We start from the raw sequence: 24,371 nt of genomic DNA on the forward strand, positions 1-24,371 counted from the left end.
AGTGTTGGCTCAAGAAAGCCACGTAAGATTGCTGTGTTTGGAAACACACCTGGCATCATTCTTGCTTACAGCTTGCGTGGCAAGTGTGTCCAGGAGAGCTCGTCTCAGTGTACAAAAACACTTTACTCGTGTAACTTCATTTACTATAATGTTTTGCAAACATCTAACTGCATGAGCCTTTCCTTTCAGTGTTTCCAGAGGATTTCTGGGTGTTTCACAAGCAATAGAAAAGTTTCTCCAGTGGAGATTAGGCTGGTATGACAACTTCATGACAATCGAAACCCATTCAAAGCGTGGGTGTCAGATAACAACTGAACAGGGAACAACTGTATCTTGTATTTCTAGAATGATTCATGTTATGCAGAAGCATTAAAGTGCTGCAATCACTTGGGAGCAGTTGCAGATGACAACTGCATAACTGCAGTAAACACAGATACATCCAGAGAGGAGAAAAATGTCCTGCTCTCATGGTGCAAACCACATCACTCTGAAACTATGTTGTCTGTGCCCTTCAAACAATAAATAGTATCTGAAGTCTACAGTATTCATCTGATTTATGCTAACACCGTTGAGTGGTACAAAACAATACTAAGTCCTTCTCATGTGTCAGAATCTGCTTAGCAACTCTCTTCAAAGAGATACGAGCAGAAAGGTAAGTCTGTATTACTGAAACAGAATTTCTATAATTCCTGCCAAAAAAAGAAAAAATGCGACAGATCTGTTGCACAGGTCATTGTACTCAGTTATGACTGATGAGGTATTGGAACAGACTGTTCAGGGGGTGGACACCGCACCTGGAAGTGTTTAAGGAAGGGGTAGATGAGGCACTGAGGGACACGGCTAGTGGGCAGTGCTGGTGGTAGGTGGATGGTTGGACTGGATGATCTGAAGAGGTCTTTTCTGACCTTAATGATTCTATGATTCTGTGACCCATTTTCTACGTCCCTTATACCTACTAAGACAAAAATTAGAAGAGATCGGTTAAAATCTCAAATGAACTCAGTGGGCAACCTTCTTCCATGGCTTTAAGGGAAAGAAATAAAATGAGCACTCAGTGTTGTGGCATCATTGTCAAATACACCAGATACAACCTGAATGCCAAGCTCTAGTTTAAAAAGCTCATCCAGATAAGGTGTTTGCTGAGCTTCAATGACAAGGTGCAGTGTGACAGAAACTCACAGGCTAATTACAAACAATACAGCTGAGAAAGCAGGAAAAACATATTTCACAAGATGCTATATTTGGCTTTAATGCAGAACAGGTTGTTTTGGTTTGAAGGATATCTTTGTAGCACTGCTAGCAGACAGGCCTCCTGTTATGCTGAAGGCACAGTCTGCAGATTCCCTTCATCTCTGTTGCTTTTTCTGCATCCTTCTTGTTCCTTCTCTGAGTGCTGGACATAAGCAGTTGCTGTTTGGAGGCCTGTAGTCTATTGTGTAGCAGGACTGGGCAGTTGATTTGAACAAAGGAGGTTCCAACTCAGGCTGGTGGCCTGGAAACCAATGAGGTTCTTGTTCAAATCCTGAAAGAAGAAACAAAACCAACTTGAGAAAGAACATCTAAAATAGTAAAAAGATATCCAAAAAGTCTAACTGGGGTGAAATCTTTTCTACAGAACAGGGTTTTGTTAGAATCATGGAATTATTAAGGTTGGAAAATACCTCCAAGATCATCTAGTCCAACCATCCACCTACCACCAATATTTCCCCACTAAACCATGTATCTCAGTACTATATCTACCCTTTCCTTGAACACCTCCAGTGACAGTGACTCCCCTGGGCAGCCTGTGCCAGTGCCTGATCACTCTTTCAGAGAAGAAATTTTTCCTAATGTCCAACCTGAATCTCCCCTGGTGCAACTTGAGGCCATTCCCTCTCATCATATCGCTAGTTATGCAGAAGAGACCAACCCCCACCTCACCACAAGTGATGAGGTCTCCCCTGAGCCTCCTCTTCTCCATTCTGAACAATCCCAGCTCCCTCAGCTGCTCCCCATCACACTTGTGCTCCAGACCCCTCACAGCTCCGTGCCCTTCTCTGGACACGCTCCAGGGCCTCCACGTCTTTCTGGTAGTGAGGGGCCCAACGCTGAGCACAGCCCTGAGGTGCGGCCTCACCAGAGCTGAGTGCAGGGGACGGTCACCTCCTGCTCCTGCTGGCTGCACTGCTGCTGACACAACCAGGATGCCGTTGGCCTTCTTGGCCACCTGGGCACACTGCTGGCTCACGGTCAGCCGAGCACTGACTAACACCCCCAGGTCCATTTCTTCCACAAACGCTCAAGCTCAGAAGAAAAATGGGAATTTTCAATCTAAACTTCCCAGGAGTAAGTGTGATGAGGGCAGCTAGGCAAGAACACATGAAATGCAAGTGCCGCTCCCTGAAAGACTCGAAAGACCTGTTCTGCGATGGTGCAGGAATACAGCTCAACAAAGAGAAAACATCAGTCTGTCATCTCTGGGCACAAATGTCATCCAGAAGCTCCTCTTTAACCTTGTTACAGAACAAACAGATTCTGTTTCAATTCTGTGTACATACTTCTTGTTCTCTGATGCTTGTCCTTGTTGTAATCCGAAGAGTATGTTGTTTCAAAGCAGTGACTGTACTGAAAAGAAAAACTCACATTTAGCACTGCCAAATATAAACTAAAAACTTCAGCATTTTGTACCTTATAGGAGAAGGAAAGTACCTGCAATCACACCCCTACTTTAAAGTCAGTCTGAGGTAAGATCACAAAGCTCAGGTGAATTCTTTTGATTCATCATCTGAGGGCAAAACACTGAACAGCAAAAGCACCACAGTTTGGCTGGGGGCACTGCTAGAAGGAGTAAGGCTGAGATGAAATGAAGAAACATTTATCACAGCTTCTGCCCTGGAGTGGAACTGTTGTAGAGTGCTCAGCAGAGAAAAGGGTGATGACTGCTGGCTTTGTGTTTTTAAAATCCAGTAGAAAAGACCAGGAGCAGGGCAGCAGAAGGGAAGCTACTCGTGGCAGGCTCACTTCTACGACATTCAAAGCTGATGGAATGGATAATGACCTGTGTACGTGACAAATTAAGTGACCGAGGAATATCTCAGCAGAGATTTGCTACATCTACAAAAGCCCCAGCACATACTTGGGAAGGAAGTGGCTTGGGCTGTGCAATATTCTGGATGTCGTAGCGCTCTTCATTCCAGTTCCCCATAAGGACTTTGTGTGAGTAATCATTCTCATTCGTGGTGCACCTCCAGCCGAACTGGGAGAACTTGGATGTTTCTGTCCACACCTCGCCTTGGCCAGTGGCGTGCTTTAAGGAGCCACTGAGGAAGTTGCACATGGTCTGGATGTGATCTGGGAACAGAGCCCAGCAGTGAGCAGCCTGGGCTGAAACCACACTAACAGCATGGAATGCCACACCTTCATTTCCCTGGTAACCAGGCAGGGACCCCACTTCTCCAGCTATGATGGAAGCATACAATCCTAGAATTGTCTGAGCTGGTAGGGACTCTTAAAGTCCGTCTAATCCAACTCCCCCACAATGAACACCCACAGCTCCATCAGCCTGACCTTGGCTGTCTGCAGGGACGGGGCACCACCGCCTCTCTGGGGAAGCTGTGCCAGTGCCTCACCGCCCTTAGTGCCAAACCTTCTTCCTTATCTCCAGTCTGAATCTCCCCTCTTTGAGTTTGAAGCTGTTTCCCCTCATCCTATCACAACAGAGCCCCCTAAGGAGTCTGTCCCCTTCCTTCTCACAGCCCCTTTAGATACTGACAGGCCGCTCTCAGCTCTCCCCGCAGCCTTCTCTTCTCCAGGCTGCACAGCCCCAGCTCTCAGCCTGTCCTCGTAGGGAGGGGTTCCATCCCTGGCCCCATTTCTGTGGCCCTCCTCTGGACGCGCTCCAACAGGTCCACGTCTCTCCTGCACTGAGGACTCCACCTGTGGACGCAGTGCTCCAGGGGAGGTGTCACAGCGCAGAGCAGAGGGGCAGCAGCACCTCCCTGACCTGCTGCCCGCGCTGCTCTGGGTGCAGAACAGGGGCTGGTTGGATTTCTGTGCAGCGAGGGCACACTGCTGGCTTCATGTCCAGCTTCCATCCACCAGTAACTCTTTTCAGCAGGGCTGTGCTCTATCCTTACATCCCCCAGCTTGTACTGAGAGTTGGGGCTGCCACGACCCAGGTGCAGACCTTGCACTTGGCTTTGTTGAACCTCATGATGTTCCCCTGGGCCCAGTGCTCAGCCTGTCTGGGTCTCTGTGGATGGCATCCCGTCCCTCAGGAGTGTCAGCTGCAACGCAGTTTGGGGTCATCTGCAAACTGCTGCGGGTGCACTCGATCCCACTGCTGATGTCACCGATGAAGATGTCAAAGAGCACCAGTCCCAACATTGACCCCTGAGGGACACCACTCGTCACCCATCTGCATCTGGACATTGAGCCACCACAGTCAATGGCATCAGAGGACTGTGTTCATTCAAGACGTGACAAAGCTTTTTTGAGGATGGTGGTGGTACAGTAAGCATTTCTTTTCCTAAAGAAGGATACTGAATTTCTCAGCTTCATATGTAACCACGGGGTAACTTATCCACCTTTGAAACAGAGGAATTAGTTCACCCAGGCCACAGGGCCCTAACGCCTGCACCGAAAGGCAGCGCCCCCTGTTCTCGCTGCTTTCCGAGCCGCTCGGGGCGCACACAGAGCGCCGCGTCACCGGGCGGCGCCGGGCGGAAGCGCGGCCATCGGGCAGCGGAGCGATGGCGGAGCGCCGCGTCCTGCTGCTGGGCGAGGGCAACTTCTCGTTCGCCGCCGCACTCTGCGGGACCGCCGGGACCCGCGTGGTGGCCACCTGCTACGAGAGAGAGGAAGAGGTGGCGGCGCGGGGCCGGGCCAAGGAGAGCATCCGGCGGCTGCGGGACGTGGGTGGGTGAGCGCCGCGCTGCGGGGCCTCGCTGTGTCCCGTGTGCCGCTCGGGGTGGGGCTGCCCGGGGGGATGAGTGCCCCACAGCAGGAGCAGCGCTGAAGGAACCGTTAGCAGAGCTCTGCAGCGCAGCAAGGGGAGAGACACGTGGGTGGCAAGGGCATGGTTGGTCTTTAAAACGGACCAACCAACCATAGAATTGGTTTGAATTGGAAGACATCCTGAAAAGCCATCTGCTTCCACTCCCTGCAGTGCACAGGGACACCCACAGCTCCATCAGTGCTCACAGCCCCGTCCAGCCTGACCTTGGCTGTCTGCAGGGACGGGGCACCACCGCCTCTCTGGGCAACCTGTGCCAGTGCCTCACCGCCCTTAGTGCCAAACCTTCTTCCTTATCTCCAGTCTGAATCTCCCCTCTTTTAGTCTGAAGCCTTTTCCCCTTGTCCTATCACAACAGACCCCGCTAAAGAGTCTGTCCCCTTCTTCCTCCAGCCCCTCTTTGGATATTGAAAGGAGAGCTTTAATTGCTACCTTTATTTAAAATACTCCATAATGAGAGTCTTGGTTTTTGTTTACTTTTGAAGGAGCTGAAGTTATGTTTTCTGTGGACTGCGCCAAGCTGAAGGACTATTTTTTACCAGCCAAAAGAGAATTTGACTGCATTTATTTCAACTTCCCTCACTGTGGGAGGAAGGCTGGGGTGGTGAAGAACAGAGAGCTGCTTGCACGCTTCTTCCATGGGTGAGTCAAACCGAGTTAGTCCTCTCTCTGCTCATGGACTGCTGAGATCACAGAATTGTGAAAGTTGGAAAAGACCCCTAAGATTATGTAGTCCAACCACACACCTACCACCAATACTGCCCACTGACTGTATCCCTAAATACTGTCTCTCCACATTTCCTGAACACCTCCAGGGACGGTGACACCCTCACCTCCCTGGGCAGTCTGTGCCAGTGCCCAACCACTCTTTTGGAGAAAAAATTTTTCCTAATATCCAACCTGAGCCTCCTGTGGTGCAACCTGAGGCCATCACTTCTCATGCTGTTGCTGTTATGTGGTACCAGAGGCCAACCCCAACCTAACTACAGCCCTGCAGTACAATACAGCTTCCTAGCACCACTGCAGCTCCTTGCAGGTGTTACATGATTTCTGGCTATGCTAACAGAATGCATCTTGTTGCCTGGCTTCCCTTCCAGCTGTGCAGAAGTGCTGATGCAGGATGGAGAGGTCCACGTGGCTCTCTGCAGGGGGCAGGGCGGCACGCCTGCTGATCAGCCCAGGAGAGAGTGGCACAACAGCTGGCAGGTGGTGGCGGTGGCAGCAGAAGCTGGCTTCATCCTGAGTGATGTTCATCCCTTCCAAGCAGAGACTGCCCATGGCTATGAATGTACGGGGTACAGGTACCTACGGTGTGGCAAGTCCCAGAAGATATGTGTCCTTCTATCATGCCTGTCACACTAATATGATCTTTTAGTACGTTGTTTGTTGGAGAGAGAAACTCTATTTCATTTTCCATAAAACAGCTGCAGTTCGTCTTTGCCTATAAGCAGAATAGTCCAGAAGAAAGTGCAAGCTTCTTGAGAAAGTACTCTTTGAAAGATAAGATTATCTTAGAATTTTAAAGATCAAAATGGTCCATTTCAGAGTAAATGTCAGTCTTAGCCTAAAGACAGTGTGGGGACTGTGGTATATGTGTCTGATTTGGAAACAGTCACAGCATAGTTGGTGTTGGCAGGGACCTCCAGCAACCATTTAATTCCAGTTCAACTGCAGACTGAGGTAGAACAAGTCACTCAGACCACAAGATGCAGACCACACAACTTACCTGTGCAAATTGTTTCAATATTGGACCGTCTGTCCAGTAAAGATATGTTAATGTTGCATTTTTATTGTCTAACAAGATCAGGGATTCAGCAAGAGTTGTGTTGGTGAATTATCTTCGTCACACTCCCTTGTGTCACATTAAATATAGGAAGAAGTCAATGATTTTGCTGTGCTTCTATGTATTGCCAGGAGTCAAGATAAATCTTTCTGTATAGAGGGTGCTTTAAACCACGTGTTTACACGAAGCACACCGCTTCTGTATTGCAAACCTCTGATCTGCGAGATAGAACTGGAAAGCCGAAGAATTTCTTTTCAAGTACCACAAGTACTTGTGGATAAAATTAACAGGTAAGTTATACAACTGGTATCTGGCAATAACACGTATACTCTCAGTGGGAATGACCACTATGATTCTCTGATAAAATGGAACTGCCTCACATTTCCTGTACAGAATTTCTTATCCCATTTCTTCATCAAGTCTGCTTTGTGTTGGTTGTGTAGGTTATGGCCTACTTACAAAAAGTCTATGAAAGAAAAAGGAACTTTGTGGTTGAGGCCAAGCTCCTATATACGTGCTCACACAAATAATGAAACCTTTTGATCTGTTTTACTGTACCTTGGAAGAAATGAAGAGCTGACTTGGTGTCTGCTACTACTGCAACCCTAAGGCTTGCTAGGGTAAAGAGTGCTCATCTCTTACATGCACTGCTGCATGCCTTGGAGACTGTGCAGGCCTAGGAAAATGTGACTGGTTTCCATAGCTTGGTAATGCCAGTGATGACTGGAAACTTGGTGATGCTGACTGTTAAGTTCCATTCCTTTCTGCCAGCAAAAGCACAGGTAACGCTTGGTTGCAACCTGTGAGACATGCCCAGCATCTTGACAACATGTTAGCGGTTGCTGTGCCCGTGGTGAAAGACTTGGCTAGTTGCTGAAAGCAAGCTTAATATCTGAAATGGCTTTGGGTAAATTGCCACACTCAAATTATTATGACAGGAAGGCATTGCAGGGAAATCTGTCTGATGTGTCTGTAATTTGCATTTTTGTTTTTCACAGGGGTTTCCTAGAGCTAAATTCAAGTCATCCAGTATGGACAATAAAGGAGAAGCTCACTGCAGCACTCAGCCAAGTCTTTCCATTACAAAGCATTGACTACTGCCTTTCTCTGCTCCTCCAAGGTCGCCTCCATGCTGCTTGTCACTCAAACATTTTCTGGATCCTTCTGAGCCCAGAGGAGACCCCAAGCGCTGAAGAAATGGCCAGTGGGCAGGCAAATGCAATTTTATTTTCCCATGTTGATTTTCACAGGAACACAGATGAGAATGTACAAGAGGGATGTCAAACTTCAAAGCAGTGTTATCTTAGACCTTCCCTTCTGCCTTATGCTGAGGCAATAATAAAAAGTGCAGCCTTTGTCCCAGGGACACTTTACGTTTTTTCTGGCCCAGTCTTCAGGAAGTGCCGTGTCTCTCCTTACTGTATGCCTGTTTTTCATGAGGTGGTTTTTGTATGTGCAGTTAACAGAGGTTCAGAGAAAAGCTGTATACAGATGGTAGTGGACAAAATTAAAACCAGCATACATTCTCTTCACCAGACCATTTCTGATTTTAAGTTGAGCATCAGTCTGCAGGAATCAGCGAGCTTGGGAACAGCTGAGCTCAGTGAGTTTGCTGCTTTTGAATCTCAGCTTGGTAAAATTCAGTTCTTCCTCTGCATGGAGGCAGATACTTGGGACTCGTCTGAGAAGGGCTCCTGTGTGGGAGTGGTAAGGACAGCTCCATGTGGGCCAGCAGGCAGAGATTTGGTTGCTGTCTTTGCTTCACTGAATCTGGACCTCGTGGCCATGCTCATCTGTGCCATAGATGACTGGCGCATGCTCTGGACATCAGATGCACGCTTCCTCCGTCAGTTCCCTGCAGGAGAGCTACGGCTTTTCAGGAGCTTCTCTCTCTACCCACCTTCTTATGTGCATGACGTCAGTTTTTGGCTTCCCGATGGGGAACAGTTTGATGACGTTGCTTTTCACACCATTGCTAGAGAAGTATCAAGTGAAGCGGTGGCATCCATCTGTTTACTTGATAGGTTCCAGCAGCTGGGGACGGGCCGGAACAGCCTGTGCTTCCGGCTGACCTTCCAGAGCTGCGACAGGGCGCTGGGCCACAGGGAGGTGGCAGCCATGCAGCTGCGCTTTCGGGAGGAAATCACTCAGCGGCTGCGTGTGGCCCTGCGGTAGTGCTGTGCAGTGCTGGGACAGTGCTACGTGTGGCCCTGCAGTAGGGCTGGGTAGTGCTGCTGTCTGCAGAATGCGGCATCTCACAGCGCTGTGCGGTGTTGCGGTGCCTCTTACAAAGGTGAGATTCAGTATCTGTAGGTTGTAAATGTGGAAATCTGCTAATAAAAAAGATACCTCCATGCTGTGTGTGTGTGTGTGTGTGTGTGTGTGTGTGTGTGTGTAATGAAAGCTCATTTCTTAAAGTGAAGCCTTTCTTTGATATGGTAAGCTGATCATGAAGGATAAAAAGCAAGTCCGAGAATACTTCATGAGGCTGAATGTGTACAAGTTTGTGGTGCCATGTGATACGCATCCCAGTGTTCTGAAAGAACTGGCTGATATGGCTGCCAAGCCGCTCTCCATTGTATTTGAAAAATTGTGTCTGACAGGTGAAGTCTGTGGTGACTGGAAAAAAGGGAAACATAACTCCCATTTTAAGAAAGGGAGAAAGGAAGACTCGGGTGAACTACAGGCCAGTGAGCCTCGCCTCTGCCTGGGAAGATCATGGAATGGATCCTGGAAGAGGTGTTAAGGCACATGTGAGATGAGGGAGTGATCTGAGACAGCCAGCACGGCTTCACCAAGGGCAGATCATGCCTGACCCATCTGGTGGCCTTCCGTCATGGCATGATAGCATCAGTGGGCAAAGGAAGGGCAACTGATGTCATCTACCTGGAGCTGTGCCTTTGACATGGTCCCCCACCACCTCCTTATCTCTAAACTGGAGAGAGATGGATTTGAAGGCTGTGCCATTCTGTGGATAAGGAATTGGTTGGATGGTCGCAGCCAGAGGGCAGTTGTCAATGGCTCTACGTCCAGGTGGAGATCAGTGATGAGTGGTGTCCCCCAGGGTTCCGTCTTGGGACCGGTGCTCTTCAGCATCTCTATCAGTGACACAGCTGATAGGAATGAGTGCACCCTCAGCAGTTTGCTGATGACACCGAGCTGAGTGGTGCAGTTGACACAACAGAAGGAAGGGATGCCATCCAGAGGGACCTGGACAGGCTCGAAAAGTGGGCACACGAGTACCTAAAGAGGGATGCAGAGATGCTGGAGTGGGTCCAGAGGAGGGCACAAGGGTGGTCGGAGGGCTGGAGCACCTCTGCTATGAAGACATGAGGGAGCTGGGCTTGTTCAGCTTGGGGAAGGTTGCGGGGAGACCTCACTGTGGCCTGCCAGTACTTGAAGGGAGCTTACAAGCAGGAGGGGGGGCGACTTTTTCTCATAGTGACGGGACAAGGAAGAATGGCTTGAAACTACAAAGAGGGCAGATGTTAAACTAAACTAAAACAGGTTAGATGTGAAGAAGCAATCCTTTCCTCAGAGAGTGGTGATGGCGATGCCCAGGATGGGGCCCTGGGCAGCCTGAGCTGGTGGGGGGCAGCCCTGCCCGTGGCGGGGGGGGGGTGGCACTGTGTGGGCTTTAAGGTCCCCTCCAACCCGAGCCGTTCTGTGATGACTCTACGATATAACCGAGTGCTGTGGTACCGATAGCTACGATGGACGCACCTCCTGCTGGACAGCTACAGCGTGGAGCTACAGGAACGCACTGCACAGTGCGGGGCCCCGCCGCTCCCTGTCGCACGGCCCCAACACCGCGCGGCTGACGGAGGGCTCTGGCTGTACCCGCAGAGCAGACCCCGCCCCCGGCAGACAACGCAAGCGGAGCGCTGTCGTGCCCACACCCGGCATGGCGGCCGCGGCTTCGGCGCCGCTCCCGTCGCATCCGCTGGAGGAAGCGAAAGAGCGGGCGGCTGCCCGGAGTCGGCATGGCGGCCAAGGGGGCCCGGCAGCGGCCGCGGGCAGGAGGAGGAGGAGGGGGCGGAGGGGAGGGGGCCCGCTTGCGGCCGGAGGTGGTGGGCACGGAGGAGGCTCGGGCGGAGTAGGTGGCGGGCGGCGGCGTGAGGGGAGCGGGGCTGTGGGATGGGCTTTCTCGCTGCGTGCCCGGGACCGGGGCAGCTGCGCGGGCGGGAGGCGGTGAGGGGTTGCGGGTGGAGCGGGGAGCGGCCGGGCCGGAGGCAGCGGTCCGACGGGAGGAGAGCGGTGCGGAAGGCAGGGGATGTCCACAGGCGGGGAGGGAGGTGTTCAGAAACAGAACGGCTTCTTGAGCCCTTGTGTGCTTTAAGAGACTTTCTGCATGCGGGCCCCTGGCGTCCCTTGCCCAGTTTCACATCGGCGGTCTTGCTCGTGTTACTGCATCTTTGCAGTGCGTGTTTTTTGTGTTCTCTGCACCAGGCCGTCCGGGAGCAAGGCAGGGCAAGTGTGGGCCCCTGAAGGATCCACGGCCTTCAAGTGTCTCATCTCGGCCAGGTTCTGTGCTGCACTCCTCAGCAACATCTCCGACTGTGATGAGACCTTCAACTACTGGGAACCGGTGGGTGGCTGCCACTCCTGCAGCACCCGGCAGCTTCACAGAGCGGCTCAGCTTAGAGGGGACCTTAAGGACTGCCCCGTGCCACCCCCCGGCCATGGGCAGGGCTGCCCCACACCAGCTCAGGCTGCCCAGGGCCCCATCCCACCTGGCCTTGAGTGCCTGCAGGGATGGGGCACCCACAGCTCTCTGGGCAGCAGTGCCAGCGCCTCACCGCCCTCTGAGGAAAGGATTGCTTCCTCACATCTCACCATCTCCCCTCTTGTCATTTCAAGCCATTCCCCCTTATCCTGTCACTACCAGGCCATGTAAAAAGTTGCTCCCCCTCTTGCTTGTAAGCTCCCTTCAAGTACTGCCAGGCCACAGTGAGGTCTCCCTGCAGCCTTCACTTCTCCAAGCTGAACAAGCCCAACTCCCCCAGCTGTCTTCACAGCAGAGGTGCTCCAGCCCTCTGAGTATCCTCGTGCCCTCCTCTGGACCCGCTCCAGCATCTCTGCATCCCTCCTGTACTGGGAGCTCCAGGCCTGGGCACAGCACTGCAGATGGGGTACTTCCAGTCTGGAGCTTGCCTACAGAAATGCATGCATTCTGACACCCTTTTGCTAATCTGTGTGTTCAAGGAGAAATGTTCTTAGTTAAGAATTGAGAGAGCTGGAAAATACAAAACCGTCTATGGTGCGAGGCACTTTATAAATGTATGTTAATCTCTATTTTAGACACACTACCTCATTTATGGGAAGGGGTTTCAAACATGGGAGTATTCTCCAGCCTACGCCATCCGCTCCTATGCGTACCTGTGGCTTCATGCCCTACCAGCCTTGTTCCACGCTAGAATCCTGCAGACTAACAAGGTAAATCAGATGTGTCAGAACTGCTTTTGTGATGAATAAATGTGCCTTTAGTTCATATTATGCAGTGAAGTCTATAAATTCTAACCTAACCTCTCTGTAAGGATTTGCAAGGGTTTGTGAGACAATTTGAGAAGAACCAAGGAAGACTGAGCGGGCAGTTGCAGGGGAGCTCTGCTAGGCTCTGGTTTGGTTGAGGAATTGTCCCAGCAGAGCAGGTGATTCCTGGCCACTTTGAGTATAATTACCTGGTAGCCATGGGCTCTCGCTGTTCCCTGTGAGTTGTCAGTGTTATCCCTTCGTCTTAGAAGCTCTTGTTTTCTACTCCAGCTATCAGTGACTGTTTTGATTTTTTTTTTCTAGTAAAATATAAAATAAAAAATATTTTGCAAGTTAGAATAGAAATAATTCAGGAATGTTTTAAAAACAACAACAAGAACAACAAAAAACAGATCAGTGGGCTGTGTTCAGTTCGCTTTCTTTGCTGCAAAGGACGCTAGGCTTAGAGGGTAGGCCTTTTGTTGCCATCCTTTGGTGCAAGATCTGAACTTATAGAAAAAGATTCATTCACTGCTGCTGGAGTTGCTCCATCCTGTTCAGAGCCTTTGCTATATGGACTCACTTGTTAGCAGTAGGTGCGTAAGCTTTGTTGCAAACCTTGTTTTGACTCTGAATACATCTTCTAGGTTCTTATCTTCTATTTCCTACGATGCTTCTTGGCATTCCTGAGCTGTGTTTGTGAACTCTACTTTTATAAGTGAGTATTAGAATCTGTCTGCTGTGAATATTTTGGAGCAATGTGGGTAGCATACTGTTACTGCCAGAGGAAGTACGCCCTGAAGCTGATTTATAAATGCGCAAATCAGATTACTTCACAGTGAAACTTAAAGTACATGTTTGCAAGGTAACTTAATGAAATAGTGCTGAACATCCAATTGCCTTGTCTAAGCTGGGTTTTTATTTTTGCCCACTGCCTCTTCGTTTGTGACTTCCAAACTATTGTGTTGCACAATGTTTCTGTTGGCAATGGTTTGGTTTAAAGAATGTGAGCAGGGGGTTCTGCACAATGAGGAATTGTGATCGATGCAAATCTAGACTGATGATGATACAGTTTCTTCCTGAAACTTTCTTGAGTGGAATTTACACTGGTAGAAGCCAAGTTTTGCACATAGCGTAGTTTAGGAAGATCTTAAATACAAAGCCAGAGGCAGTCTTCAGCGTCTGAGTAATGAGGGTCACTCACCTTAAAGTTCTTGGGATGCTCTATGGATTGTTCATAGCTTTGCTTGCATTGGCTACTATTCATGTACTTTATGTACTGGGATTATTTTTGTGGTTTCAAATTCTCTTCCACTTCCTTAGGGCTGTGTGCAAGAAGTTTGGACTACATGTGAGTCGTCTGATGTTAGCTTTCTTAGTACTCAGCACGGGGATGTTTTGCTCATCGGCGGGTGAGTTTATGTAGCAATGACACCAGCAATGACCTTGTGCATAAAAACCAAAGACAGTTTAAGAGAATTTCTGTTGTTCTGTATGCAGTGGGCCAGGATTTTTAAAGGGAGTATTGGCCTGCCTTCCTTGAACATGTTCTAATCCAAGGAGGGGGCTTTGTCTTTTTGTACTTTGGCATTGTCACCTGCCTTTGTGTCCTGTCCTCTGGCTGGCTGTACCCACTTGCCAAGCCAACTACTGCAAGGCTGATAAAACATCTGCTGTGAGTATTGAGTGAGGTGTGAAGACAAGCTTTGAGGAAAGGCTTGTCCTATTGTGTGCATGCAGAAACTGAAATGGAAATACCACAGCTTATGAGTACTAGTAATTTCCCCTTTTGTCTTTTATTTTTTTAATGGTGAATGGAGAAAGGACACTGTGGGAACAATGAAAGAAGTGCTAAGTCTCCTTGTGCTTTGCTCACTTCTCACCAGTCTATACCCAGTTGTTTCAGAGACTGTGCCCTGTCAGCTCACATCTTCTGCTGCCGCTTGAGCAGATTCTTTCTATTTTTTTTTCTCATTCTAGTAGAATATAGAAGGTAAAGCAAGCGTTGCAAGTGGTTGTTCCACTGCAGCCTTGGATGCTGTCAGCAGGTAACCAGCCTCTGCTGGGTGCCACTGAGGAGAGGCTTTTGAACCTAAAGAAAGTATTTCCAGTCTTGGCAGAACAGGAATGCTCTCTGAAATGAGAGTTTGTGATACAGCATCCCACCTTCAGTGGAGTGAAGGAAAGATGACTGGCCTTATTTTGCATCATGTAGTTCTCTAGCTATGGGAAAGCTGTGCTAAGCCCTTTCTTTTTTTTGTGTTGCAGCTTTCCTCCCAAGCAGTTTCTGCATGTACACCACGGTGATTGCCATGACTGGCTGGTATATGGACAAGACCTCTGTAGCAGTGCTAGGCATAGCTGCTGGAGCACTAGTGGGCTGGCCCTTCAGTGCAGCTCTTGGGTAAGGAGAGGAGGACTCAGGAACTTGGCATTTTGTCTGATGTTTCTTGCCTGGCTGGGAAAGGTATCTTCAGCTGATACTTGGTCTTTCTTTCAGGCTTCCTATTGCCTTTGACTTGTTAATACTGAAGCAGAGGTGGAAAAGCTTCTTAAACTGGTGTGTGGTGTCATTGATCCTGTTTCTGGTAAGTCCCTATAACGATACAAAGAGGGAGTGGATTGGGTTTACAATAGAAGGAGCAAGTTCAGTTAACAAAATCACTTGCAGCTGTTGGGCGATCCAGCTAAAAGCTCCTGGCACCCTGCAAATAACAGATGCTTTCTTTCAGGTGCCCCTGGTAGTTGTGGACAGCTATTACTATGGGAAGCTGGTAGTTGCACCTCTCAACATTGTTTTATACAATGTCTTCACCTCCCACGGACCTGATCTCTATGGTGAGTTTAAGATAAGATGCAGGAGGCAATGGTTTTCCTGCTGCTGTCAGGGGACAGTTGTACACCAGTTTTTGATGGCTGATCCTTTTTCTGATGCGCTCAAAGACAGCCTGCAAGCTCTGAAGGGCTGCAGTTCCCGCTCTTTTGCCACAGGATGTCTCTCTCGAGCTGGCAATTGATAGGGCACTGTCAAATATCTGGCCTGATTCTCTGTGCTGTGTATTAAGCAGCTTTTGTTCACTTTGAAGCCCCGTAGGCCATCATGACATGTCTCATCAACACAATATCACAGCAAAGTGCAGTTAATAGCAAACTTATCTGGATGTAACACAAGTGTAGTGGGCACTAGTGATTGTGTGTGTGTTCTCAGGTTTAATCTAGTTCTTGGCTACTATTGTTCTTCACAGTCAGGCTGCAGAACCTTGAGAGGGTAGATAGCAGTGCAGAACCCATAGTTCATTCCTTCAGTTCACATCAGGTTCCTGATGTGGTTCCATGCTGTGCTGTGAGTCTCCCTGCTTATTTGGCAATGCGTGGCCTGGGCTTGGCTGGCAGGCAGAATCTGAGGTTACCATAAAGGCATCTTTGAGACTCCAGAGAAGAAAGAAAGGGTAATAATTCCACCTGCTGGCAATCATGCTGCGGTTCAGCCACTTTGACTCACAGAGGCAACACCTGATCTCCCCATTTCTTTTGGATGAACGAATTGAGGAGAAAACAATCATCCTGAAGACTGTTAAGTTAGAGAGAGTCAGTGACAAGTAATGATAACTATGCTTAGGCTCCTCTTGCTATCTTTGTAGAAGCTCTTTAAAGAAAGAGCTTTCAAGATACTTTCCTATGCTCTTTAAAGAGCCTATAGGTTATCTCTCCTCTTTTTATTTTTTTCCCTACCCAATGCAAAAATTACCTGCGCTTTACAGAGGAAGAGCTGGTGCTTTGCTTAAGCTTAGGAAGGGAGACAGCGGTAAAGGCAGTGTTAACAGTTTTGTACAGTTTTATGTTGGCAAAAAGTGAGAATTGATGCAGAAGGGCGTTTCAGACAGCGTGTGGTTAGACAAGGAAATGATTGCCATGGGAAATAACTAAGCTAGTGACCTTAGAATTCCAGAATATCTTAGAAATAATTGATGAATGTCAAGGAGTGTCAGAGTTTTCATCAGTTACATCTAATCAGTGGGCAGCTCATCTGTCTTTAAGGAGTTTCCTGGTACTGGCCCTCTGGAATACTGAGCAGTGCCCTGCAGGCCATATTCGGTGGTTTGTTTGAGGAGCTGTTTTGGGTGGTGCTGAGTGGTGACTTGTTCCTTGTGCTGGGGCACAACACAGCAGCAGCTGCTTTGCAGTGGTCCTCCTCCTCTGCAGGAAGGCTCTGAAGTCTGTTGCTGTGAATTTTCTGTAATTCAACCTTCAGGCCCTGTCTTTGGGTTTTGGAATGGACTTGTGCCTGACGTTTTCCATGCTGGTGCATGAGTTGTTTCCAGCAGCCTCCAGGGACCAGTCTGTTCTGAAGTGTTTTATTCATAGTGACATTCGTATAGCATCCTCAGGCTAGCGAAAGATTCTGCTTGAAACTACTCTTAAATGCAGTGTGGCCAGGACAATGTGCATTTGGAGAATTTCAAAACACTTCATTGCAGGAGAAGATGAAAGGCTGGCCAGTGCCTTGTGGGTTTACAACTGGGATTTCCCAACTTTGATGGGATGGGAGCAGAAGCTGCTGGCGGCTGCAGCATAATCAAGCTATATCATCTTCAGTGCAAGCACTGCAGTATTTTTTTGGTTTGTATAAGGACTTGAGTCCTAGAGAAAAGGCTGTGTGGTTTTTTTTCTTGAGCAATAGGCTCCTTCTGGATTTATATCTCACATTCAGACTCTCACATTCAGACAGTCACAGGCTGAGGATTGTACTTGTGTGGGATTTAAAAGAATTATGAGGCATGTGGAGGGAGAGAGAAGATGAATTAATAATTTACTCCCTTAAGGATCCCTGCTCCTCTAAGCGTGAACTTGTAACTGCTGTTTGCTTTCAGTGCTAACAGCTGCATGTTTTGTAAATCTCAGTTGCTTGGAATTTGCTTTAGTAACTCCAGCTGCATGTTTCTGATGTTACTAGAGCATCTTCCAATCATGCTAACTATAGGAGCTGCGGGCCTTTGGGGTTTTTCTTGCTGCTTTTCAGTTGTCTGATTAATTGCAACACGGACCCTTCTCTAAGTGGCTCTAACTGCAGGAGATTGCTGTGGCACGTGATGCTTGTCACAGCAGTGCAGTGATTAAAGCTGCCTCATGTCACTCACTGACTGATTGAGCAAATCAAACTGCGAAACTGTGAAAGTGGCAAGTGTGCAGAGAGGAGCTGGTGGTCCTTATCGTTCAGGATTTTGAACATCGTGAATTAAGAGTCCAAATAAATGATAGTTGGAGTAGAATTTCTGTCAGTCCTTCAAAGCTTGCAACTAATACCCAAGTCTGTAATGTTAGGAGGCGAAGTTGGCTTGCTCCTTTTTAAAAACTACATTTAAAAACCAATCGAAGCAAGGGAATTTAAAAAAGTTTTGCTGCTGAGGAGGTAACAAAGCTAGCATCTGGATCAACTTCAGTGGCAGTCTTTGTTGGGGTGAAGTGTGAATGTGATCTCGTTTCTCTTAGTCCATTTTGGTTCTGTTGACATGGTGTATATATACATCATCACTCCAGAATGATAATCATCTACTGTTAACTCTGCGTGGTTTTGTGTTGCAACTTTTACTTCTTCACAATTAGAATGAATTTGAAGTAGAATTTCCTTATTTTGCAAGTTTCTGCCTCTTTTCTTGCTTTGGAGGCTATCTTAGAGCAGGGGTGAGTTCTGTGTTGCAGAGCCTGTTTGTTGCTGGGCAAGTCTGACTGTTAGAATGGCTGTGACACATGAGCAGCACATGTGATGCTGACTATGACCCAGTGGAGGAAAAAAAAGAGAAAAGTCATTTATGAAAAGAAAACAATGATCTTTTGTGCACACCCTTTCCGTTCTTTGGTTTCAATATACTTGCAATGCATAGAAGTGCTGTCTGCTGCTGGGTATCTTCCTCTGTGTCAGGCAGAGAAGGAATGAAGTTGCTGTGACACCCAGATCTCAGGCATACTTGTGCTTAAAAACTCTTTCCCTTTCTCTTCTTTCAGGTACAGAACCCTGGTCCTTCTATTTCATCAATGGCTTTCTGAATTTCAATGTGGCATTTATTTTGGCGCTGTTTGTGCTACCACTGACTTGTCTCATGGAGAGTCTGCTTCAGAAATTTCATGGTGAGTGCAGGATGGCTGTGAGAGCCGAGAACAGACAGCCCAGATCACAGCCTCATTAGTAAAGGGAGAATTTGTCTGCCAGAGAGCAGCTTTCCTTTATTGGAAGTGAAACTAGGATCAGGGAAAGTCTCTGGAATGAGAGCAAAGTTCCTAGAGCTCATTACTCAGTTCAGTATTGACCCCACAATGGAATTACTGTGTAGAAAGAAGAGGCAGTGAGATGTATCTGCTTTCGTGCTGTCTACAGAATGGTGGGAATGTTTCTTTCCTGTTTAAGGATGATTCCTGTGTTCTCTGTCTTCACCTCAAGAATAGTACTGTGTTGTCAAGGCTAAGCTATTCATACCCAATATAAGCTTAACAAGTTGTACAGTACACAGCCTTCTGCTAGACATGCAAATGCATTAGCAGTAGCTCTGTCAGAAATCTTAAGTTGGGAAGAAACCACATGCCCATTGCTGTTTCTGTCTTATTTGCAGCTGGAAATGGTAGCCTTTGCTGCATACTTCTACTGAAACTTTTTTTTTTTTTAAATCAGTGCCATAATGGTTACTGCAACAGCTGGGGAGAGCAGAGTTGTTTCTAGCTTTTTCCTTGTTGGTGCTGAGCCTGCCAAGAGGCATTCTCTGGAGTATCCTGCTGCCCATGCTGGGATTGAGCCTGGGCTCTGCATGCTGTGAAGGGCTCTAACTTGTAGAACTGAGCCCTGGCAGACAGTCTTGGTACTGTGTGCACTGGGAAGTATTCCCATAGGCATGGATATACTGAGGGTAGAGAAGGGAGGAACCAGAATATCCCCTACTTCATATTGGGCTTTCTCTTAAGTAAAATAACATCAGTTGGAATACATGTTGTCTGGCAGATAACTATAAGGAAAGATGTGTTAAAAGCATGAATTTTCCCTTGCCGTTTTACAGAGGAGGGCTCACTAAGTGTCGGCTGAGGCCTCCAGTTTCATCAGTCCAGCTGGGGCTCTGCTCTCTGATTTTTTTACTGAATACAAGAAACAGTAATATCTTAATCTTTGAAAATAATCTATGTTAGCAGCTATTTGCAAATATATGTTGTTTGGATGTGACTGACAGACTGTCAGAAACCAGCAGGAGCTCAGCAGGAGAGCCCGTAAATGCAAGATTTCCTGCTGTTCATTTGGTGTTCTTGCTTTTAACAGCAGGAGCCACTCTGCTCAGTGCTTTGTTCTTATTGTCTGTGAAATGCTGTTAGCTTAATTGTTTCTCTCTGCTGCTGAGAGTAGTAAAGGGGCAGAAAAGGGATTGAAAATTGTTAGGTACTATGGGAACCCTCCTCAGTGTGACTAAAATTCAGGGTAACTGTTGTTATTTTTGAATCAGTTATTTCCTGCATTGGGCAGAAGGCACCTGAGAGACCTCTCGTGCTGTTATTTTAGTAATGAAGCTACAAGGGTTGTGGAAACACCAGTTGCCAAACAGCCATTTAAAAGCAAAGGATAGATCCAGAGGAGATTCATTCTGATGTTTGCATGTGTAGCATAATGCACAGCAGGAAATGCAGAGTTTATTCCTGCCTGCCTGGACATGCCAGTTCTTGGTGGATTTTGTCACCTACGTGGATTCAGTAACCCATTCACTCATCTCTGCATTTGTCTTCTAAGTCTGTTGACACTGTTAGTGTTGTGGGAAACTATGACAATTCTCTGAGCAAAATGCTGTGCTGACTGTATGAACACATTACCTGGATTTTAGCTGCTCAGAACACGATGTGTTTGTCTGAAGGCTGTGATGTGGTATGAAGAATGGGCTTTTGAATGTAGGATGTGATAATGCACCTGATGGGTGCATGCAAGAGGAAGAGAAGTGTAAACGTGTGATGTTGCTACTCTGCTGAGTGCTTGTTTCTTTCAGTTCAGAATCTGGGCCGTCCCTACTGGCTGACGCTAGCTCCTATGTACGTTTGGATCATAATTTTCTTCAGCCAGGCTCACAAAGAAGAGAGGTTTCTCTTTCCCATCTATCCTCTCATATGTCTCTGCAGTGCTGTAGCTCTGTCTGCTCTTCAGGTAAGTTTCTGGAATATGGATTTTATTGTTCTGTTATGAGCTCATAGCTTTAGGAAGCTTAAGTGCTACCTCTCTTTTTAACATTGCTTCTGAAAGCTTGGGAAGATTTGTAGACTGTGTGTGGTTGTGACACAGTCTATAATGATGATGTTGTTCAAGACTGTCCCATGCATAACTTTTCATCACTTTTAATCTGCTAACTAATTTTCATTTTTGGATTGTGTTTCATAGATAGGTCTTGAGACTCTGGAAGCAAAATGCATTAATACTGAACTGTGTAATACTGATATTACAAGATAAACCATAGTCTTACTGTATAGTTTGACTGAGAGTATGGGAAAATCTATTAGCCCCTGGTAAACTGTGAATACAACAGCAAAAATTTTGGGGATTTCCCTGTCTGGACATCATACTGAATGATCTAATCTAGTAATCTTAGCCTCCAGTGCAGACTTCATAATAGTCTGTCTGGACTATTAAAATCCTCGTCTGGGATTATGTCAAGTGATAAACAGTTGAAAATATTTCCTCAGGTAGTTATTCCATGGTGAATTTGAGTTCTTCCATTTTCCAGGGGGAATGGATGGTGAGGAGCTCTTGTGATGTTGCAGTGCCAATATAACATCCAAGAGTTGTCACAAGGATTAGTAACTTGCTTATAGCAGTCTCACTGATTTGAAAAAGTAATCTTGTTTAGGCATAAGAAAATTGTTTTGGGCATTTCAAGAACCAAAAACTCAATGTTGAGTAAAAAGCAGCTGTGACGTTTCATAGAGTAAAGCATTCTAAATCGATATCAGTCTTCCCAAAGCTTCAAATTATTCATCTGTCCTCTGTGAAAGAGGTGCGGGATTGCAGTTACTCATCTGTGTTAGAGTCCATTGCAGCTGTTCTGCCTCGTTCTGTTCCTGCTGCCTGCTCCTTCCCTCAGCTTCCCACACCCCCCACAGCTGGTTGTTCTTCTGGCTCCTAATCTGTATTCACTATTGCTGCTTTGTGCTGCTAGACTGCAACACCCTGGATGAGTTTCGGTCCTTGCATTTGTTGCAGGATCAAGCTCTGTAATGTCAGCAGTTTCGTCTCTGAGAATTACTGTGTGTTTCTTGGAACGTTCACCAGAGGACAGCAGTTTAGGACATTTGTCAAATACAATTTTAGAAATCTCTAGTGTGTGTTTCTGCAATGAAGATTTTAATGTACTGTTTCACATCCTTTTGACACATATTCAGTATCTAGCTGGGAAGTTATAATTTGTGACCCCCTAGTAGTACAAGCTTGTTGGAGAATCTGCTTCTCCAAACTACGTGGATTTGGCTCCTATGAGAAAAATGCAAACAAGATGAGGAGTAGAAACCAGGTTAGGACAGCAAGTGAATAGTCACTCCTGCAGAAAGGCAGAAAAGAAGGAAGGGACCAAGCCAAGCTCCTTTAGAGGGGAATTCACCAGGGTTGGTCTGTAGTGAAGACCACCACATATGATATTCCGTTCAGAACTTGTCACCCTGCCCGCAAGGACTACTTTCTGTCCCCGGTCACCTCGTCGCATTTACACATCAGTATGATGAGCGGCAAAATGGCGTTTATTGTTAAAAGCTACAAAACTATATAGTATATCTTATCTTTTACTAGACTGTTCCAGAAGCTTACGCAGGCCCCTGGCCAATCATATTGAATATCCCGCTCTGGCCACTCTCTTCCGAAAGGCCATACACGGAGTTGTTGTACACCTTGTTATGAAAACAAAGAAGGACAGCCTCTCCTTCTTACGACACGGGTTCAAGTAAAGTAGGTGAACCAATAGCAAGCATATGAGGAAGGACCTTCAGCGTTACAGCCCGAGTACTCAGTAACATGCCTACTACAGTTGGTCAGTGTAGGCAAGTCCTATGGGAAGTCTCTGGGAGGGCCACTTGCTGATAGTTCACCTGCGAACAACCAAGCTAGAGCTCTAGTAGAGGATGCTTTACAGCTTGACTAAAGGCCTTCCTAGGGAAAACAGCTGAAATATCTATAAATACCCTAGATTCATAGTAAAGAAATGTGACTGAACCATGTAAGTTTCTGTGTATTTCTTATGTGTTAGAATGAAAAAACGCTGACGCAGACCAAAGACCTGGTGGGAGATGTAGGCAGTGCTTTAAGGTCCATTTGAAAAACCATTTTGATAAAATTGCTCAAACTCTGAAACATTTATATCCTCTTTTTCCTTTCCTCAGAAGTGTTACCACTTCGTATTCCAGCGCTATCGCCTGGAACACTACACGGTCTCCTCCAACTGGTTGGCTCTGGGCATCATCTTTCTCTTTGGCGTTCTGTCATTGTCACGCTCTGTTGCCTTATTCCGAGGTTAGTATTTAACCATTGTTCTGGGCTCTCCTGGGTATTGGTCTTGGCGAGTCACAAGCCCAGCCAAAGTCGTGCTGGTCTAACTAGATGAACACAATAAGAGTAAGGAAATCTGAAAGCTTGGATGTCATTGCAGGGAGAGGAATGGTGTCATCATTCATGTGTGTACATGCACATGTGTGGTGTGTCACTAGAATTGTGTCAGTGAAAAATCTTCTGACCTTCAGCCCAGTACAACTATAGTGATGTACAGTGTGGACCTAGACTAGTATGTAGGTAGGGACTTGAAACTTGCAAACATATGATCCCACTTGAAATAACATTTTCCCATGTAAAACTTGTCATTAGGTTCATTTGTCCTTAATGGAGATGCATTAAGGACCATACCTAAGTGCTTTCTTGAATCACAGCCATGTAGTATGTTTCCGCTTCATCGAAGTTAGACAGCATCAGTATTTTTTGCTTGGTACTAGCCACTGACAGTCAGGACTGGAGAATGTGAGGAAAGGTTTAATAGTACAAGCACCCCTTACAGGATGGGGAACACTGGATTCCAGTCACTTCTTAGCAGAGACAAATTATTTTATTCAGTAAGTTGTTTAAAATATAAGTGAACGTTTACTTGTAGTCTTTTAAAGGAAGTCGTGCAAATATTGTCTATTTCTTTAGCTTTATTTACAAACTTCTGCCTCCCGTAGGCTATCACGGGCCTCTGGACCTGTACCCGGAATTTCACAGGATTGCTACGGACCCAAGTATTCACACCATGCCAGAGGGGAGGCCGGTTAATGTCTGTGTGGGAAAGGAATGGCACAGATTCCCAAGCAGCTTTCTACTGCCAGATAAGTGAGTTGTGTAATGTGAAAGTTATGGTTTGGTGTTGATCCATAAGGAGGGTCGTTTCACACAAGAAGTATTTTGTGAGTAACCTTCAAAATCTTGTATCTCTGACACCAGCATATCCAAAACAAAAGATTTAGAAATTTGGTGTCAACAGATTGTTGGTCACAAATTAGTGACAGTTTTGTAGTGTGATTGCTCATCTGGAAGAGCTGTCTGTCCTCGGGAATGAAATTTCCATTGTTATACTTCTGTTTGATTCTGTACAAAATGTTACTGCCTCCTGCAGTTTCCTTCTGGGATTTCTGATACTGTTCTCTGCAGTTGGCAGCTCCAGTTCATCCTGTCAGAATTCAGGGGCCAGTTACCCAAACCATTTGCCAAGGGACCAATGGCCACACGGATCATTCCCACAGACATGAATGACCAAAACAAGGAAGAGCCATCTCGATACGTAAGGATTACATTCTTGTTTTATGTTCCTCACCTTGCTGTACCATTCATATTAATGCAGTGCTGAGAACTGTGTTTGGGTTTCCCCATTTTGTGTTCCATGGACAGTACAGTTACAAACCAAAAATGGGTTCTCAGCAGCACTTGAAAATGTCCTGATTTATGTGAGTCTGGTTTCTGTTTGCACTTCATCTTCCTATTTTCCATTTAAAGAAGTTGGAAAAAAAAAAAAAGGAAGAAAAAGGTAATTCCTAGTTGTTGCGATTTTGAGTTCACTATAATGTTACTATGATCACAGGAAAGTGAAGTGACTTAGTTTG

The 24,371-nt window shown here is 46.8% G+C and overlaps 3 protein-coding genes across 8 annotated transcripts in view; 2 read left to right on the plus strand and 1 right to left on the minus strand.

The window, feature by feature from the left end:
- C23H11orf1 (chromosome 23 C11orf1 homolog) lies at positions 1,203-3,401 on the minus strand. The gene is made up of 3 exons (XM_021376236.1): positions 3,116-3,401; positions 2,538-2,604; positions 1,203-1,522 (listed from the first exon to the last, which is right to left on the minus strand). Exons 1-3 carry the CDS (start codon positions 3,314-3,316, stop codon positions 1,347-1,349), a joined length of 444 nt encoding a protein of 147 aa, XP_021231911.1. The 5' UTR covers positions 3,317-3,401; the 3' UTR covers positions 1,203-1,346.
- FDXACB1 (ferredoxin-fold anticodon binding domain containing 1) lies at positions 3,426-9,130 on the plus strand. 2 transcript variants are annotated; one of them, XM_021376235.1, is made up of 5 exons: positions 3,426-3,477; positions 5,479-5,635; positions 6,091-6,294; positions 6,908-7,066; positions 7,775-9,130. In XM_021376235.1, the coding sequence occupies exons 2-5, from the start codon at positions 5,490-5,492 to the stop codon at positions 8,949-8,951; spliced, it is 1,686 nt and encodes a 561-aa protein (XP_021231910.1). In that variant the 5' UTR covers positions 3,426-3,477; positions 5,479-5,489; the 3' UTR covers positions 8,952-9,130. The 2 variants fall into 2 exon arrangements, with proteins under 2 accessions (XP_021231910.1, XP_021231909.1); XM_021376234.1 differs by lacking the exon at positions 3,426-3,477 and adding an exon at positions 4,667-4,896.
- Positions 10,684-24,371, plus strand: part of ALG9 (ALG9, alpha-1,2-mannosyltransferase) — a 35,419-nt gene continuing 21,731 nt past the window's right edge. For 2 of the 5 annotated variants that reach the window (XM_021375941.1, XM_021375942.1), the window contains exons 1-13: positions 10,684-10,872; positions 11,226-11,364; positions 12,078-12,212; positions 12,896-12,966; positions 13,572-13,660; positions 14,517-14,652; positions 14,749-14,836; positions 14,981-15,086; positions 18,252-18,374; positions 20,258-20,412; positions 22,629-22,758; positions 23,457-23,604; positions 23,923-24,052. In XM_021375941.1, the coding sequence (XP_021231616.1) occupies positions 10,760-10,872; positions 11,226-11,364; positions 12,078-12,212; positions 12,896-12,966; positions 13,572-13,660; positions 14,517-14,652; positions 14,749-14,836; positions 14,981-15,086; positions 18,252-18,374; positions 20,258-20,412; positions 22,629-22,758; positions 23,457-23,604; positions 23,923-24,052 (1,563 nt within the window). In that variant the 5' untranslated portion in view covers positions 10,684-10,759. The remainder of the gene's footprint in view (positions 10,873-11,225; positions 11,365-12,077; positions 12,213-12,895; positions 12,967-13,571; positions 13,661-14,516; positions 14,653-14,748; positions 14,837-14,980; positions 15,087-18,251; positions 18,375-20,257; positions 20,413-22,628; positions 22,759-23,456; positions 23,605-23,922; positions 24,053-24,371) is intronic. The other 3 variants (XM_021375943.1, XR_002432629.1, XM_021375944.1) reach the window with 3 other exon arrangements.

The sequence above is a fragment of the Numida meleagris genome, chromosome 23, assembly GCF_002078875.1.
Source record: "Numida meleagris isolate 19003 breed g44 Domestic line chromosome 23, NumMel1.0, whole genome shotgun sequence".
Taxonomy (NCBI): domain Eukaryota; kingdom Metazoa; phylum Chordata; class Aves; order Galliformes; family Numididae; genus Numida; species Numida meleagris.